Raw genomic sequence first — 20,670 nt, 5'->3', positions numbered from 1 at the left:
TCCAACTAGAAGTTAACATTTCGGATAATTCAATAGTTAATTATTTGTGAGATTTCCTAAGCCAATCTTCTATTGTTACAAGAACTATCTTAGAAACGATTCTTCTAAAGTTCTGAAACAAATAAAATCATGTGTGTAGTCCAACTGATTCAACCTATAGAAATTGTTTTGTTATTAAAAATGAAATTACATTTGACAACGATCCTATAAAATATTAAACCAGCAACATACCATTTAAAACAAACTGTATCAATCTAAGAATAAACAAAATTATGCAATCCATCTATTTATCTCTTTCGGTGTATAAAGGGTGAATAAACTGATAAAATTAAAATGACTATATATACTCAAACGCGAAACTTAATTATGACGTTAAAATCCAATAACTATAATTTTTTCTGAAGAACAATTAAGAAGTGTCTCTCTTATTACTTCAGCTTATAGCTTTATATATATATATATATGCACATGTGTCCAGTTAACTTCTCAAACAGCTCTAGAACTGAAGGAATAGAACTTTGAAGACGTGACCTCATACAAAGGAGGGAGAGGTTAGAACCCCCTCAGAAGGTTACTTTGATACGATGGGAGTCTAACAGTAGGTTTCAGGACCACTGAACCCAAATATAATATTGAATTCTGAGTTTTTGACCCTTCTCACGATCTCGAGGACACCATGCTTGATACTGTGTCCCCCCCAATTCAGAACCAGAGAGATAAGTTTGGATCAATTCTCAGGTACCACGAAAAGGTACTCTAACATTTTCTTTCTTTTTCTTTTTTGCGGTAACGGAAACACGGTTGGGTTTTATATCAGGTCATCCCTTAAGTAATGTTCAATATTAGGCTAAAAAAAAGAGAAAGAATTTCCAACGCTTTTAATGTTATTTAATCAGTAACGTATGTTCTATTATTATTAATTACTTCTTGCCAACGATTCACAAGCTACTGAATGCCACTTCTATAAATTTCTTGGGGTTTGAAGGAAAAGGATGTAGAGAGGGTAGTTTTGATATCTTAACATGTTCCAAGCTCTTTTCCATCAAGATAGTTCTGCAAACTTCAAACTTCAGAACAGATGATAATGAGATGGAGTAAGGTCTGGAAAATAAGGAAGATGTGGAAGTTTTTCCCGGTCTAACTCTTCAATTTTTGCAGATGTGATCCTAGCTGTATGGGGCCGTGAATTATCCTGGTGTAACACAACACCTTTTACGATTGATCAAAGCAGGCCTATTTTCTTTCAGTGCAACATCCAAGCTCTCTAACTGTTGACAATAGAAGTCTGATGTAATCGTTACATTGAGTGGCAGCAACTCAAAGTGGATCACACCAACAATATCTCACCAAACACTTAACAAGAATTTTCTAGGGTGGAGGTCCATTTTGGGCTGTGCTTTAGCCAGTTTAACTGCACTGTGCCATTGTCTTCGTCGCTTAACATTTTTATAATATATCCATTTTTATCTCCAGTTACTAACCTGTCCAAAAAAGGTGAATTACATTCACGAGAGTGCAGAGGATTGCAAATGTCCACACTTGCTCTAAGGTTGGCTTCTGTCAAATCATGGGGGACCATTTTCCAAGTTTTGACACCTTTCAAAGCTGTTACAGATGAAAGTGAACTGTTGAATGGCTTGAATTAAGCTTCTGTGCTAGTTCTTCAACTGTTACAGCACAATATTTATCAAGTGCAGCCAGCAGCAAGTCATCATTAAACTCAACAGGACGACCTAAACGTGGCACATCATTTAAGCCGTAGTCACCTGAACTTCTGAAACCATCTTCGACAGTTTCTTTCATTTAGATATTCCGCACCATAAACACCTTGAAAGTTTCGTGTAGTTTCTGCTGCACTGTCGCATTTTTTAAACTCATAAAGTATCACATTCCTAATGTGCTCTTCAGATACATCCATCTTGATAAGTGTTTATTTAATTAGTGATCTGAAAAAGTGGAGTTGGGTTAGTTTCTTTTATTTGTCTGAACATTTTTTATACACGTCTTACTACATATTTTAGTCATTAAAGCCTTCTACAAGGACAGAAATGATGAAGCACTTTCTGTATTCAATTTTCGGACATTAGTTATGGGATGACCTGATGGAAGTAATGGAGGGTCATGTAAGAGCTTGATCGGTACATTGAAAACTTTGTGATTCTTTAGGGAATCTTTGAACCCCGTATGGCTATTTTATGCTTGTCTTTACAAACGAAATATCCATTTTGTAATGTACACAAAAATATATTTCCTATATTGTCATACCTAGTTTCTTTCGCGCGGATCATGCCGTTTCCCCGTATTGCCGTTTCCCCAATTTTATGTTGACAGACTAGAAGAGAGACAGCTAGTTAACAGCACTCCCTGCTAATCATTAATTGAACAGTAGCGTTTGACTGTCATTCTTATAGCACACCAACGACCTCAAGCTCCAATGGAGCGCGTTTTGACAGCAGTTTCTCCATGCACGCTAATCAAGGTGCACTCTGTCGAAATGACATATTAGAAAGGCAAGTACACTTACAAGAAAGGATGATCTATACATAAAACACCATGTTCTGATGAACCACTTAGTTTAAAGACAGCATGTCCCACTAACAACATATAATATCGTTCACAAACTTAATGCTCTAGATGCAGTTCAGGTATATTGGAGGTACCATTGGCTGGCTTAAAACACGCGTAAGTAAAGATGTCAAACTGCTGGCCGGAAACAGCTTTTACAAAAGAGAACATGCTAATCGTTAATGTGACGTGATAATACATTGGACAGCGTTTAAACTCCTTTCAAAGAGTAATGACAAGAGAGCTCCGCAATAGATCAAGGCTACAACAAAATGAAACTAGTTTTATGACCAATCTTCTACCGAAAAGACATAATTTATTGTATGGTGTAAAGCGCTCGTTTACGTTAGGACATTTGTTTCTCAGGTTCATTTTAATCTGGTAAAAAAGGGTTCGGTGTTTAACATAATCGATGTTGTTGACCTTCATGATGCTAAAGAAAAATATGAAATCGTCATAGAAGAAGAAGAATATATTCATTATTGGTTAAGAAAAGTAGATGACTTTCGATATTTCTTCTTCTCAATATAAATTGTATTTATAATCAGTTTTTTGTATTATTTTTGTTTGTCGTTCCAGCACTTTTTCCATTTTTTTGTTTCTCATAGCAGGATTTTCGTCGCACCTTTTTTGTTTGTCATATCAGAATTTTTCTTCTATTTTTTTCTTATAGCAGGATTTTATTGTATTTTTTGTTTGTCATGACAACAATTTTCTACTATTTTTTGTTTTTCATAGCAGGATTTTCGTCGCATTTATTTGTTTGTCATAACTGCATTTTTATTCTATTTTTTTGTTTCTTGTAGCAGGAGTTTTGTTGTATCTTTTTGTATGTTATAACAAAATTTTTCTTTTACTTTTTCACTTTTCAAAGCAAGATTTTTTTCTAACAGCAGTATTTTCTTATCTTTTTGTTTGTCTTAACAGCATTTTGTACAAAGAATGTACGGCATATTAACAAAACCTGGCATTTTCGAAAAATAAAAAAAGAACGCAAGACTTAAAACCAGATAAAGAAAGATATTTTATACAATTGGCCTATAAAATATTTTTGGAGAAAGATTTAATCCTGCGTAAACAAACTTAAAACTAATACATAGGAAGCTTTTGTGGCTGTAGCGAGTACTTATGACAAAGTTGTCTCTTTTTGATTTTCATAAGTCATTTGTTTGAATTGAATGTACCTTCGGATGTCTATACATTTAACGTTTTCAATTTGCAAACTTCCCGCTAGGTGAGAGGGACATTATCTGAATTTGTATTATTTATATCGTTTTTCATATACGATTTTTCTTCTTTTATTATCATCATAATACCGCGAAGATTACTCCACTTTGAGGTTAACTGAAAATAATTTCTACAGTTTTCTAACTGTACAACTGTCAACAGTGATAAGTTTCATTTTCACCAGTTTTTTAAATAGACGTTTTATAGAGCGAACCTGTTATCATAACACTATGTGAAAAAAAAATCAATAAATGTTCTTGTTCTGTATAAATTATTTAAATATTATATGTATAAGGTAATTGCAAACCTAGATGAAAGTGTACATGCTTACGGTAAGTGAACTTTTTAACGTATACGTAGAGTGATGAAAAACTTGAAATATGGAATTTAGTCGTTAATATTACGTCATCTACACTTGCAACTTGTATTAGTTTTACCTTGTTTGAAACGACACACTAGTACCTGTTTCCTTAACTGATATTCCCAGGTTCTTGTTTATTAATGCAAGGAGGTAACTGATGGTGGCATATTTAATCTGGATGGCACCTTAAGCTCAAAATGCCGATCGACCATATCAGAGTATAGACCACAGAGCTCAAAGGTTCTACTGACTAGAGAAATAAGGCATCTAAACGACCACATCAGAGACCATGGAGTTCAGATGAACTAGTTATTAGAGGAAGGGCATCTACTCAGCAACACTTCGACTCTAAATCGAATAACAGGATTGACAGGCATTGTTATAACTTATCAATAGCTAAAAATACTGAGGGATTTTAGCGTAATTGCGACACGAACTTTGCGCCTTTTGACACACAGCCCTACACATTAACCATTAAAGTTTTTTATGAATGTGAGCAAAATATACACTTTATACATTTACAGAGACTAGTGCCTAGATGTTAATCATACAGATCTAGATTAAGGCAGGTAAATAGAAAATGGTTTATGACTACACGATTTACAGAAGTATATACTACTATCTTCTTGATTAAAACTGCTTATAGGTTCAGTTTTTCAAATTTTATTGTCATATTTGACAACCCGAAATTGCTCACTACTTTAATAAAGTAGTTTTGATATAGAACGAACAGATAAAATTGCTGTAGAATAAACAGATGTAACTGTAGTAGTTGTTGTTGTTTTTTTCAATTTCAGGATGTTTCACTTCCTTCAGGCAACTTCATTCAGCTGAATTACACTTTGCGGTAGGACGGAGAAGACGTTGGTTTTGTAAGTGTAATACAAGTCATTCTGGAATAACTAACTCGTACTGTTGAAACCTATTCCACGGAATAATGAAAACTCTAGCTAAGCAAAAACTTAATTCATTTTATCATGTTTTCAGTATTGTTTAAAACACTATTGTGATTTCTACGAATACGCTAGTAATTATGTCACTGATCTTAGGGAATGTTTGGTTTGTTTTGAATTTCACACAAAACCACACAAGGGCTATCTGCGCTAGCCGTCCGTAATTTAGAAGTGTAAGACTAGAGGGAAGGCAGCTAGTCATCACTACCCACCGCCAACTCTTGGACTACTCTTTTATCAACGAATAGTGGGATTGACTGTAACATTATAACGCCCCCAAGACTGAAAGGGCGAGCATGTTTGGTGTGAGGGGATTTGAGCCCGCGACCCTCAGGTAACGAGTTGAGTATCTTAACCACCTGGCCATGCCGGGCCCTTAGGAATGTCCATAATATTTATAAAGTACATTGAAACAACTATTGCTAGGTGGTTTACTTACAAATAATCGTTTACTACTTATTATTGTAGTTACGATTTTTACAACTAAGTGATTTGGTTATAAATTACAGGTATTAGATATATTATCTACTGGTAGTTACAGGAAATACACATTTATAATTATGCAGCTACTATTACATGTTCGAGATACAACTTGTAACTATAAACAAATATAAGTTAGAGTGTTATAAATTCTATGCATAAAACTTATATAAAAATTACGTTACAGTGTTATAACTCTATACTTAAGACTTACAATTCACGTCACAGTGCTATAATCCTCAAAATTACAACTTATAAGTGAACGTTACAGTGTTATAGTTTTTATATTATTTTATAATTACAGCTTGTGTTAGAGCGTTATAGCTTCCATATTTACAACGTATAATTACAAGTGAATATTACTATTCTATATTTTCTATAGTTACAATTTGAAATTAAATAATTACAGTTCTCTTTTTATAGTGATGCTTTATTATTTTTTACTTATAATTACGAGTTGAAATTAAACAGTTAGTCCCCCATTTGTAATGATGTATTATCATTTATTACTTATAGTTACACAGTTGTAATTACGAGTTTTAAGTATAGTTTCGTGCATCATAGTTAGAGTTACAGAATTACCGTTTCTACTTATAGTTTTCTATGTTAGTTTTGTGCTGGCTTCATACTCATATGGTAATATTACACTGTTGTGTTTACCAGAAATATGTTGTCATTATTTTTGTGTGTTGAATACCAACAATTTCGGAACTAATTACGGATATTGCTCATAAATCACTACTCAGTATTATGCGTTTTGACATAGCCACCTACTTTTGTTTCCATAACTGCTCCCAGCCGACAGAGAATAGCATGCAGAACCCCATGCTTGGGAGGTAGAGAACCCGCTCAGCTATCACAAACCCTACAGGGTAGACTAGGTTTGATGCTGGCAGAAACGTTAGTACCGTCAAGCCCACAGCCTGGAACAGACAACAACAAAACAACAACAAAAGTTCTGTGAGGAGCCTTGTGGAAGATTTAAACTAATGCTTTTCCATGGTTTTAAAAAGTAAAATGTTTTTAAATGTACGAATATGTTTGTTAAGGTTTCATCTTCTTGACAAATACCTTTAAATGCTCAGGTTTTCTTTGTATCATGTGACACCCATCGTTGTTGCGTTGACAATCATTGGAATTCAAAACTGTTTACACAGCGATGACGTAACTGAGATGCCTCGCGGAGACTGACGTCAGTAGCATGTCCAAAGATAGAAACGAAAGTCCGTGATATCGATCGGGGCTTTGATGTAAGTGGATTTTCGGTTTTCTCAGTATTGTATTCCTCAAGTATATTTCCATATTATTAATGTTGATATAAGTTAAGGTCCATAGACACTGTTACGAATGCCTAGTTTTACTCGTCCAATGATGAACGTTTTTTAATTCCTCGCTGATTACGTAGCTAAGTGTAAAAAGTGTCATCAGCAAATAATATGAAAAAGAATCCTAGATTTTAATTAGTGAGATCATTAACGGACACCGTAAAAAGTTAGAGACGTTTAAAAAATCTTTTAAACCTGGTTTCTAACTTATCGCGATTCTATTTTGTTTATAGTTAATGCTATTTAATGAGGCCATTCGTATACGCGTAGATATATCTCTATTAGGTACTTTCTTCGTACGAACTTCATACACGACAGTTTCTGTGATTTCTACACGTAATTATCAACTTTAGATACTTTTATTTTGGTATTTTTTACACATCTTTCCCTGTTTGAGAAAGTTTTGGTTCGTCAAGCGTTAATATCGTTCTCTTCAACAACAGAAACAATAAAATACCGTGTTTACAAAGTCACTGGACATATAGGGGTTTTAATGGCTTTTATTGTAGCAGATACGACGTTGAAGAAGAGTATATATAAGTGTGATCAGACATTCAGTAAATGTGTGGGTCAGTGTAAACACGACATTTAATAAGAGTGTGAGACAGTCTCAACACGACAGTGAAGGACAGTGCAAGTCACCATGAAAAATAAGTATTTTGTTAAATCTATTCTTCAAAAATGATATTTTGGAATTTGACATATTTAGAATTGCAGAAGGTCTTGAGAATAAAGAAACAAAACAACGATACAAAAACTCACCACGAAAATTGAAATCTGTTTTTCTTCTGCTCCGGAAGTCCACCGAAAAATCACAACAAAGTAAACATATAACACAACTGTTGCTAAGTTACGAAAATCATATAGTGTCGTCACGAGTGGAATAGAACCCATGGTCCAATCACAGCATAGATCACATGGATAAAGAAGTAGCCAAGCGTTTAGTGACAAAAGATAATTATATGTAAGTTGTCGAGTTGGGGTTGGAGAAACTGATGCCGGATTGTCAAACCTGAAATTTGAAACGGATAGACAGAGTTGAAAAACATATAAAGTGTATAGTTAGTCAAGGTTCAAGAAAATAGAAACACTTCTAACCAATTATTTTACATCTAGTTGATAATAACTTAAAACAAAAAGAAGTATTACACTAAACGTTTGCGAAATAAAACGTATAATAAAATGTACGTTTGAATTTTGAATATTTCTGGCGCGAACTTCAATCCTATTAAATATGTTCGGTATTATTCATTGACTGTCAGCAAATTATCAGCCCGGCATAGCCAGGTGGGTTAAGGCGTGTGACTCGTGTTCTGAGGGTCGCGGGTTCACATCCCCGTCGCACCAAACATGCTCGCATTTTCAGCCGTGGGGGCGTTATAATGTGACGGTCAATTCCACTATTCGTTGATAAAAGAGTCGCCCAAAAGTTGGCGGTGGATGGTGATGACTAGCTGCCTTCCCTCTAGTCTTACACTGCTAAATTAGGAACGGCTAGCGCAGATAGCCCTTGACAAGCTTTGCGTGAAATTCAAAAACAATACAATACAGCAAATTACACTGCACAACAAAGTTTTTGCTTCTTGAACACTAATGGGTGTTCCTTATAGATTTTTGCTGCTGATCACGAAAATCACATCCAAATTTGCCCGTCACGTATCATTTCATCGAAATCTTCAGTTTCACCAGGACATTGCTACAATGGAAAAACGACATCAGGGCAACTGGAATCCGTCAATGCTTGCTGACTACTGTTGCACACTGCATTGAATACAAACGAAAATCAGGAGCAAAATACTTTTATTTATGTTGAACTTAAGAGCATATTGGAAACATAAACGCAATTAAATACGTTATTGCCGGTAAACAGTTAACTGTCTAGTTCTCAGAGTTCCTACGTGATGAAGCAAAACCAAAACTACATTTGTGCATACCCACCAGGTACCTGTCACAATCAGCGAAAACTTTTCAGGAAGCAAAACTTTTAAAAAGATTGTTGTGCAGTGATATCGAGGAATTATAAATACATAAACCACATGTCGACATTTACTCCCAATAACGCAATAAATAAATAAAACTGTAGCAGGCTACCAAGTAAATTCTTCTCCTGACGTAGGAAAATGAAAGCACATAAATAAATTTGTACATGGCAACAGCACATAGCGAAAAAAAACCGATAGCTTAAAGAAACACATGGATATATAATCCTCCGTGAAATGGAACTGATAGCAGCAAAAAAAATACGTGGTTATATTTTTAGTTGACAACAAAATGAAAACACGTGGATATGTTTATACTTAAAAGAAAAACAAAAACTCGTAAAACACGTGTATATATATATATTTCTAAGTAAAACTGAACAAAGAGAAAGCGATAACTTACAAAAAAGAAGAGGTTATATTTTAGTTTTACAAAATATATAAAATTACTAATGGATAAATGTCGTGGTAACGAGTAAATATAACAACGACGAAATCTAACAAACATCGATGTTACTCATCTTGTAGATGGGTTTACAAATACGATGTTGTAATACGATTAAGTATGTATACAGCAGCCTAGACGATGGTCGTAAAAAATGAGATTCATGATTAGAGCTTTGTTTGATCGAACACAGATTTAGCCTACAAACATATTAACTGTTTATTATATCATGTGATACAAGATTCCACTATTGAAATTGATTATAGTAGACGCAAAGACGAAAGATTTAAATAAATAAAATACGACACTGGTGCATAACTAAGAAGAAAAAAAAAAGACTACAAAATCAGGCCCAGATGATACGAACCAGTTTTAGTTATAAGTTTTCGTAATTGTCGGATATTCACGAATAGTACTCGAAATCGTAGGTTGGCAATTAAGTTGGAAAGTAAAAATGAATATCTGATCAATTTTAACTTGCTTCTGGAGAAACTGGTTAAGGCACTCGACTGGTAATCTGAAGGTTGTGGGCTCGAATTCCCGTCACAACAAACATGTTCGCCCTTTCAGCCGTGGGAGCGTTATAATGTTACGGTCAATCCCACTATTCGTTGGTAAAAGAGTAATCCAAGAGTTGGCGGTGGGTAGTGATGACTAGCTGCCTTCCCTCTAGTCTTACACTGCTAAATTAGGGACGGATAGTGCAGATAGCCTTTGTGTAGCTTTGCGCGAAATTCAAAACAGATCAAACCAATCTTGAAAAACTGTTCAGATATTCAACTTTAGAAGTTTCATTCATTGAATTGTACAGTAATGTTTAGAGAATAATTAATTTACTATAGCATGTCGTTTCTTCACATAAGATGTTTCTTTTAATATCTTACTTTTGAGCACAAGAATAACTATAGCACCGAGATTAAGAAATTAGGCACAGAGGATGACTTACAGAAGTTGCAATGGTACGAACGCCGTTACAGCTTTTGTATGTGATCCGGTGTGCTAAATTCCTAAACAGAATTTATAACTATTATTGTTACTTTTGTTTGTTTTACTGTTAAACACAAAGCTATGCAATGAGCTATCTGTGCTGTGCCGGTTTTTAGCGTTATGAGCATTAAGCTTTATCGTTAAAGGGAAATTACAGAACTGTCAAATTTTTCACACACAACATATTGAATTCTTTACAATTCGGAGTCATTTGTTACATATATATATATATCGTGGCAGGGATTTAGTTTTAAAGGAAACTAGGACTTTCTTTTCGTCTGGGATGTTCAGGGATATTGGTATTATCCCCCTTCGATCCGTTCACGAGTGAGTATAATAATATTATTATGGAATTGAAGTTTGGAACAAGTTCCTTGCTTTAGCAATGCAAGAAAATTTTAGGATTTTGTAGACGGAGTCAGGAAAAAGTGGACAGAAGTAGAGAGGTCAAAGTTTGGCAGGTGACGATATTCTATTGTAACGTGACGGTCTCTTATCAGGGTCCACGTATTGGCGGGAATCTATAAATTCAATGGTCAGACGTTACATAGCTACATTCATGTTTTCTAAAACCTTCTCTAGTGGAACCGTTAGCAGCATTCACAAGCTACTGATGTTCGTGAGATGATAAATAGGTTGGTCTTACCTGTTGAACTGTAGCAGCTGAGAACTTCTCAGTTTCAGTCGCAATCCTCTATGTTTGATTGGAAGTAGGTTGGCCTTACCTGTTGAACTTTGTCAGCTGAAAACCTCTCATTTTCAGCCATTATCCTCCATGTTGGATTGGAAATGAATTGGCCTTACCTGTTGAACTGTGGCAGCTGCGAACTCATTAGTTTCAGCCGAAATCCTCCAATTAACGCAGCTCCTGTCATAAGAAGTCCACTTCTCAGTAGTACCCCGCGTTGCCTTGGTAACGAAGTGTGTGTTCTCGTGCTGCGAGAACTTGTCACCTGTAAGTATGAAAGATAGCATTTCCACTAAGTGTCTCGTTCCTGCTTAAAGTATCAAACGAAATGCTTGACAAACGTAAGCCCCTAATTATTCTATAGGAACGTTGCCAGTTCAACCTACTAACTTGACTTACCTTACAACGAATAAAAAGTAGCGTAGTCCATCAGACAAGAGAGTTGGGGAAGTAATCTAAGTGAGTACAAAGGCTGTTGGAATCGATTTTCTCTCGTCATGCAGACGAACCATTTCGTGTATAAATATATTTTCTGTGTATTCGGACGCGTAAAGCGTGTTGTAGGTGTTTTATCTGCAGGACACATCAAACCCCGCCTTCTTTTCTTAAGTTACACCAACAAAACTCAGAGCAGCTTCATTTATTTTTTTCATTAGTAACATAGAAGCATCATAACGTTTCTTGTACAAATATTATTTATCTAACACCACCTTAGGAAGGGTGTTTTTTTTTCTGTTTTTTTAGTTCGTTGTCTTACCACAACATCTGGTGTGTTTGGAATTTCGCGCAAAGTTACACGAGGGCTATCTGCGCTAGCCGTTCCTAATTTTGTAGTGTAAGATTAGAGGGAAGGCAGCTAGTCTTCACCATCCATCGCCAACTCTTGGGCTACTCTTTTACCAACGAATAGTGGGATCGACCGTCACATTACAACGCATCCATGGCTAAAAGGGCGGGCATGTTTGGTGTGACGGGGATTCGAACCCGTGACCTTCAGATTACGAGCCGAACGCCTTAACCCACCTGGCCATGCCAGGCCCACAACATCTGTGCAATGGCGGTTACCTTTTTAAAATAGTTACTTTGATACCAGATATCATATGCTGCATACACACTGTATATTACCATGTTACTTGTAGGCGCCTATGCTGCTCAGAAAGTAAAACGTGAATCTTGAATGAACATATTCTCATAATAATTATATAAAAAAACTGTAAGACTGATTTCACTGATCTTTCCATTGTGCGATATATGTAATTAGTAGTTTGTTGGTTTTTTTACAAAAAATGATACACATAAACTGATCAAATCTTGCAGCCAATATCGGAAGACAACGGAAGTGATGAAGAGATAGCAATCACCAGAAGAAATCAGAAAGAATGGTTTTGGGATTGACATTTGTATAAGAACAACGCCTTCCCGATCTGAGCTAAACAGCTACATCAGAAGTTCATGTAATATAGGTGCATCATCCCTAATTGTAATATAGGTGTATCGCCCTGATTTTTGAACTAATTACTAAAGGGAAGCATTTAGACAGCACCACCATACATCTACCATAATGGTTTTGCCAAACGTTTTGAACTAAATATCGTGATTGACTGTCACATTTATAACGCGATCATATGCTAACGATTTGCGTTACGTCTCGGTCCTTAAACTTTATCACTTGCAGTCCGATTCACCAGCAACTTAACCAGATTTAGCTTATTTTAGCTAAAAAAAAAGTGAAAATAAATAAAATGTTTATTATTATGCAAAAAAATAGATAAACATCACAATAAAAATAACACACACACACACACATGTATATATATATATATATATATAACTAAAAAACAATATTTGTTTACAAAACATAAATAACAAAAATAAGAAATATTAAATAAAGAAAGTAATTGTTTTCCCTTAGAATGTTTTACGTCCCTCGCTAGTACAGTGGTAATTCTACGGATTTACACTTCTAAAATCAGGGGTTTAATTCCCCTCGATAGACTCCGCAGGTAGTCTGATGCGGCTTTGCTATAAAAAAAAATAGTCACCATATTTCATATGAAAATTGTTTCACTTATCATTAAGCCATTGTTGTTAAATAAGAATGATTGAAAAAATAAATTATAGGGAAATTACTCAACTAAAGCATCTTTTTTAGTTATATCTAAAGAGACTAGCTATTTCATCCGGGAAAACAATTACAAGAGGCTTACTAATTTTTTCGGGAAGATTATTACAAGATATTATATATTTTATACGGGAAGATCTTTGCGAGAAACAGTTTAATTTACCTCAAAAGATTACTACGAGAGACTATTTATCGGAAAAAATATTTCAAGAGGTTACCTAATTTAATGGGGAATATCATTATGAGAAACTATCTAATTTAACCTTATTCAACATTCAGTCGAACGAAGAACCCCAATACCAGAGATAGCTACGTTCACTTGGAATAATATTTTGAAGAACCATTCAATGAAAGGCGAAAAATTTAGCCTGAAACCGTGAACATCGCTGAGAAATAATAGAATGGAAGATTTAGCCTGAAACAAGAAGTGTAGCTGAGGGAATTTAGAAAATAATACTTAGCCTGAAACAGACAATGTTGCTGAGATGCATTAGAAGGTAAAATCTAACCTCAACTAGTAAGAAAAAGTTTTAGAATTACTTTTCTGTATCTTTAACGTTTTCGTACTCTTCACCATGCTGTCAGTCCGTGAATTTTTCAGTGATCGGTCTGGATTTTTTAAACTTATTTTCTTCAATTACCTATCATTTACGCAGGTGAAAACAAAGTAAGCGTGTGTTCAGACACATAATATTTCACTTTAAGAGTGTATTTCACTGGTATGTATGCATATTCATTCATAAAACGAAATAGAGAACATTGATGAAACGTTTGTTTGTAGTTAAACAAAAAGCTAGTCAATGAGCTATCTGTGTTCTGCCCACCGCGGGTATCAAATCCGACTTTTAATGTTATAAGCCTCCAACTTCATCACTGAGCCACCGGGCAAAAGCGAGTTTGCTTCTTCTTTTTTTTCGCTTGATTATTTGTTAACCGTAATGCTGCAAAATAGGATATCATTGTACGCCCTTAGGGATTAAGCCATACGTTTAGCATTATAAACACCCAAGACTGTTGCAGAATTCCCATGAAGAAGAGGTAGAACTAAATAATAATATTTTGAGGCTTAATTAACGATTTATGAGAAACAAATATTTCTGGGACTACGTTCGTCATTATTAAGAAACTCGTTTAAACATAGTTTGTCCTACTTTAGCTAAATGTATATTGAAATGAATATCCATCATTCAGCCCTCTTGAACGTCTCATCACTTTACAACGTAGAGTTTAATTTTCCTCAGGATTTACCAAGATAAATATATTATTTAAAAGACGTCATTTTCATTCTTGAGGTTTTACCAGCATCACAAGTTCATTTAATTACAATAATCGCCATTCCACAAGGAAACATCATATTAATTCCATAAAGAACATATTTCTTTCTTGTCTACAGAGGAACATCATGGTAATTACATAACGACCATATTCCTTTTTTGTCCACAGAGGAACATCATGTTAATTACATAACGACCATATTCCTTTCTTGTCTACAGAGGAATATCATAATTACATAACGACCATATTTCTTTCTTGTCTACAGAGGAACATCATGGTAATTACATAACGACCATATTCCTTTTTTGTCATGGTAATTACACAGAGGAACATCATGTTAATTACATAACGACCATATTCCTTTCTTGTCTTATCATATTACATAACGTCTACAGAGGAACATCATAATTACATAACGACCATATTCCTTTCTTGTCTACAGAGGAACATCATAATTACATAACGACCATATTCCTTTCTTGTCTACAGAGGAACATCATGGTAATTACATAACGACCATATTCCTTTCTTGTCTACAGAGGAACATCATAATTACATAACGACCATATTCCTTTCTTGTCTACAGAGGAACATCATAATTACATAACGACTATATTCCTTTCTTGTCCACAAAGGAACATCATGTTAGTTACATAACGACTTATTTACACAAAGGGAAAAATCATATTAATTACATATTCCTTTCTTGATTATACATACAGAATCATTATATTTATTTATTTATTACCCTAACATAGAGGCTAGGTGTAAAATCTAATTAATTATAGTGACTAATCACACACGTCCTGAGAGTGGGGAGATAACTAGACCTGTTTGAAGTAGGTTTTTCAAAGGTAAGGCCTTTACATTACTAGCTAGAAACCAGAACTTAAAATGAATCGAACAATTTACATGGCACTTTACTTTTGATGAAGAATATCAGAAACACTATCTTTCAACTGGCAGATCATTACATGAGTTAACTGTTGTAGTTATATCAAAATAATCGTGTATATATATATATAGTGGTTAGGGTGCCAGTGGTAGCTCCAGAGCTCTTGGCTCGGCTCCCTTTGCTATAAAAATGCGCTCCTCAATTTGGGATCGTGAGGGTGGTATAAGAGTATATTCGGTCACACGATAGTAGCCCAACAGTCGGCGGAGAGTGCTTTTGACAGCTACCTGAATAATAGGTTATGTGTAGCTTTGTTCGAAACCTTTAAACGAACATCTTTTCTGCGAGTTAATAACGGTTGTCACGTCTATGTGGATCAAATTTCAATATAAAATGTATCGCTGTGTATATAAGATATAACGTTTTGAGTTAATTCCACTCGGTGCAGCATGGCCAAGTGTGTTAAGGCGTTCGACTCGTAATTCGAGGGTCGCAGGTTCGAAGCCCGGTAGCACTAAACATGCTTGCCCTTTCAACCCTGAGGGCGTTATAATGTCACGGTCAATCCCACTTTTCGTTAGTAAAGGAGTAGCCCAAGAGTTGGCGGTGGATGGTGATGACTAGCGGCCTTCCCTCTAGTCTTACACTGCTAAATTAGGGACAGCTAGCGCAGATAGCCCTCGTGTAGCTTTGCGCGAAATGCAAAACAAATAAACAATTCCTTGTTTCATCTTACAGGATTGTTTTCAGTTATCTTTGTGTCATCTGACTTTGTATTGTCAATAAGAAGTTAGATAACTACGTTATTTGACGAAATAAAACTAACTGTTCTATCACTCCTCTTTCAGTTAACGTCCAATAGTGGAAGACAAATCATGTTATAACAGCCCACAATGCACACGTAGCTTTTTGATAATAAAGTTATAGAAATATATTAACATAAATTCGGTACAGAAGAACAATTTAATAAGATATGATTGATTGTTATAAATCTAATGGCATTTTCAGAATTATCTATATTAAAAAAAAAATCAGTTTTATTTTGAAGTTATTTGTACCGAAAATCCACCGGGCATTTTAAACTCTTAAATAGAAAGAAACGATATTGATCTGCCTTAGGAATATTGAATCACACGTTCAAACCTTTGTCCCTAATGTACTTAGTGTCCCTCATAATTTCATACACAAACAACCTGACGAATAATATCAAATAACTGAGGTTTAACATGGTTCTAGAGGCTTACTCCATTGCGGATCCTGTCTTCATCTCTACACTTATCTGAATTAACTGAAAACATTAAATAATTTTAAAGTAAGGTTAATGAGGCCAATTCAATGGTAATTGAAACATAAAATAAAAAAACGTATATTTTAAGATCGAGGACCTAAAGGATTTGGATAAGTTAATGATGAACAAATATGAAATCTTTTGTTCTTATTTTAAAGATAATTACATGTATTTACAAGCATATTCTGTTCTTTCCGATTGAAAAATTAATTAACCTAATAAAGTCTTTCTTATTTATCTCGTACTTCCTTTTCCACACCAAGAGAAGATGGTGTAGAGGCCTAACTTATTCTTTAATTCAACAGACTAGTTCCGTCAGATTCACGACTCATCAGTGCTGCTTGAAAGAACCATGTAAATATAGAGGTGGAATGTAAGGAAGGTGTTTGGTTCAGATGTGTATAATGAACTAGCTACTTAGCGAAACCGAAAGTCTTTCCTGTTTGTGCAGAAAATATTAAACAATTATAATTAGCTAAATACTAAATTTCAGATTTTCATTTAGAGCATAAATGATGACACAAGTTTTCAGAAAAAGTGAAGCTCACAAGCTATTACACAACATTGTAAATTAATACTACAAAATTTTAAATTAAAACATCACTAAAATTATTTGTTAATGGACAGTTTCAAGTTTTTAACTTTCTCAACTGAATGCATCAAAAGTTCCTGCACTCACCCGTAGTTTCAGAACTTCGAGTAGACAACATACAGCCAGAACGGTTAAACACTGTTCTTTACAGAGTGTTCCGAGTGTCGCCAGCAATACAGTAACTCCACACCTCCACAAGTCTTGTCCGCAGAAAATATAGCTCGCTATAACACAGAAACACATATAGAAAAACCCAAATAATTATCTTCTATTTCAATACTTTTTCCGATTTTGTGTCTTCATGGCTATATCTGAAATCTAGTCAAGTTTATATTATTTGAAATAGCTTTTATACTGAGAAAAAAGCAACAGAAAACACATCACAATTATTTTAATTTCTCTATTTCTCACAGAAGTTTATTTTACTTCATTGTCCTTTATAGTCCATTATTAAATTGTTTCTAGTTTACTGGTACGGCACCGTTTGTTTCCAGTTAGTTAAGATAGGTTAATTAATAATGAGATCGTCCACTTACATAATTAGGCTTCACTCGTTGTGACACGTCTTATTGCTACGTGTTTATTGAGTTACACAAGTCACAGTTTCTTGCTACATTGTTAGGTTAAGTTAGTCGTATCACAGTCTGTTGGTACTTGGTTAAGTTTTGTTTGTTTGTAGTTGATCACACAACTCTACAATGAGTTATTTGTGCTCTTTCCACTACGGATATCGAAATTTGGTTTTTAATGTTGTAAGTTCGCAAAAATACCGTTGTGCCACTGGGTGGCACTTGCTTAGGTTAAGTTAGTTATGTCACATTATATTGATACTTGGTTTAGTTTATTAACGTTTTAAGAACTTCATTTTATTTACACAAATAAAATGTTATAATAGTTTACAAATTCAGTTGTTGCTTTATATGAATCGTACAAAAACAAAAAGATATCGATGAGATGTCATATTATTAATTTGAACCTAAGATCCATCTTTTAATCTTACAGTATACCAAAGTAGAAAATAATTGTGTACTTTCCAAAGAAATTGTTGGGGAAAGCAAATCAAGTGGTTGCCATATGCCTGACTAAACTGCCTTAATACCACAGGCCTCCCAGCGGAATAGCGATATGTTTGCGTACTTACAATACTAGAATCCGGGTTTCAATACCCGTGATGGGCAGAACACAGATAACCCAGTGAGTAGCTTTGTGCTTAATTACAAACAAACAGTAATAGCACAGTTCAATGAATTATTTAATTAATGAGAGAGACAGAAGACGATTTAAACTGGACGTTCTAGTTCTATCCAGCGGGATAGTAGATTGATAAAAAAATCAAAGCGTTCTTTCACTTCATGGATATATACTTGACGTATAAGATAGTTCTACATAACAGACAAGTAAACCTGAACTGACATGTAGAGGTTACGAATGGATTGCCCAAAGTTTTTGAAATGAAAGCGAAATGGAAGAAACTGAAAAATATATATATATATTTTGGTTTTCTAGAATTTCATGTCAGTACTGTGTTTTTGCTCCTTTCGTTATCCTTTTTTATTGTCAAGAAAGAGAAAAGTTTTAAACAAACTTCCAAAATCACACTTTTTTTTTTTTTTTTTTTGCAGACTAATATCGTATTGCTTGCCCGGTGCCTCACACGAAGTGAAACTACACTACCAGAAACGTATGCGCAATCGAAGATATACAGTCTAATCAGAGCAAATGGATTCTTTTTAGGTCTGTATATAACCAAGCGCCGACCTACGGGGAATTAGGACTAAGTTGTATCATGAGAAATGGCAAATAGAAACACAAAGAAGAATGAAGCGAGCCTCTATCATAACCAGCCAGAGACACGTGACATTACTCCTGTATTTCAATTACATTACGTATATGTTTCCATTAAAGTCTATTTCAGTCTTAATTCAATATTCACAAGCTGCTTGGCTGTAATATCCTTGCAGAACTGCCTCTCAGCCTGCCACGAGTTATTATCTGAATTCTCTCCACACTCGTCCTCTGACGAGATTATTTTTGCAAAGCTTGGAAGAATTCGTGTTTTTCTCAACATAGTATTAAACAAGAAGTGATTTTAACGAATACTGTCAGTGATAAAATAATCTCTGGGAAAACACACATTTTAGTTGTTATAGGAAAACTCTGACGGTTACTCAATTTTAAAAAGAATTTTTCCAAGTCATATTCGATTATACTCAATTATACACGAAAAAACACACCAACAAAGACAGACAAAGAAATGAAAGATTAAAATAGTGCACTGCCGTATAAACTCCAAAGTATAATTTATCTGTTTTTATATGTATTGTTGTTATAAAATGTACAATCTCATGTTCTGATTAACATATGTTTTATGGCATCATACCTTACTTAACGAGAAAGCTTTAATTTTTTTTCCGTATTTCGAAATCTATTTAATACTGGGTTAAAGTACGTATTTTCATGCTTGTTTTTTATGTACGTAACACCACACGGCGCTAGTTGTTTTTGGTTAACTAATGCTAATAACGGTTTGATTTGTTTTTAAAGTTTTAAAAACTTCGTTGTTTATTTAAGTACAGTTTGTCAGGTTTTTGTATGATATACTATTTGCTTCTATTCATGTTTCTTTGCAATGAAAACTAAAGCAATTATAATAAGCATTTTGTTAAGAGACACTTGGAATTTAAGGTTCAAAATGGCCACAAATGGAGTTCAAACCTTACAGTCTGAATGTGGAAACGTAAATGTAACTTTCGTCGTCGAAGACCAATTAAATTAAAACTAAGACTTAAGCGAAATCTTATAATTAGGAATATCGTCTTGTAAAAAATATGTCTTTTAATAACTTATGTGTTCTAGTTAGTGATATTTTCTCGAAAAAACATATCACATAGTAAATATATCTTACAGTCAGGGCCGTATGAAGTTCTCAGTGGGCCTTAAGCTAAGATAAAACAAGAGCCTCTATATATTTGTCCATATGTATTGTCGAATTACCAATATTTAAATAATAGTTGCACGTTGAATATTCTAAATTAGACGTATAAAAATAGTACAGTTACAGCACAACTCTTATATAACACAAACATACACACAGACTTATATGTTTTTAAGAACAACTCTATCTTTTAACAAAACACAATAGGCTACACGTCATTTATTAATGAATTATTAAGCTTTCCAAGAATTTCAGCTAATTTTCTGACTTATCTAATTATACATAATAATTTAATAATGGTCTATTCGTGAAAGGATCAGAAAACAGCAATTATGAACTATGAACAGTAGTCACAATCAGTGACTACTAGAAAAGTTTTTGGTAACTCTGTGGGAAGAGAAAGTAGATTATTCATTAGTCCAGTCCTGGTTGTAGGTAGGACTTCATAACTTCTCCATCCCAGTGGACTTACAACGCTAGGAACCTGGTTTCGATACCAGTGGTGGGTAGAGCGCTTTGTGTATCTTTGTCCTTGATAATTAAAAAAACATCA

At 34.5% G+C, this 20,670-nt stretch overlaps 1 protein-coding gene and 1 long non-coding RNA gene across 9 annotated transcripts in view; one reads left to right on the top strand and one right to left on the bottom strand.

The window, feature by feature from the left end:
• The window catches only part of LOC143237472 (protein O-mannosyl-transferase Tmtc3-like), a 144,700-nt gene that overhangs the window by 32,563 nt on the left and 91,467 nt on the right, over positions 1-20,670 (bottom strand). For all 8 annotated transcript variants that reach the window (XR_013020083.1, XM_076476759.1, XM_076476752.1 and 5 more), the window contains exons 6-9: positions 17,270-17,406; positions 11,127-11,275; positions 7,674-7,923; positions 6,361-6,509 (exon numbers count right to left, since the gene is read on the bottom strand). Coding sequence is in view for 7 of the 8 variants with exons in the window: in XM_076476759.1 (XP_076332874.1) it covers positions 6,361-6,509; positions 7,674-7,923; positions 11,127-11,275; positions 17,270-17,406 (685 nt within the window). In the remaining variant the exon portion in view is untranslated. The remainder of the gene's footprint in view (positions 1-6,360; positions 6,510-7,673; positions 7,924-11,126; positions 11,276-17,269; positions 17,407-20,670) is intronic.
• Positions 6,506-20,288, top strand: LOC143237473 (uncharacterized). The gene is made up of 2 exons (XR_013020084.1): positions 6,506-6,836; positions 18,805-20,288. It is a non-coding gene; the product is annotated as an uncharacterized LOC143237473 (long non-coding RNA).

This window comes from Tachypleus tridentatus, chromosome 13 (genome assembly GCF_004210375.1).
Source record: "Tachypleus tridentatus isolate NWPU-2018 chromosome 13, ASM421037v1, whole genome shotgun sequence".
Taxonomy (NCBI): Eukaryota; Metazoa; Arthropoda; class Merostomata; order Xiphosura; family Limulidae; genus Tachypleus; species Tachypleus tridentatus.
Note: the sequence above shows the minus strand (reverse complement) of the source record. Positions and strands in the feature narration are given on the sequence as shown.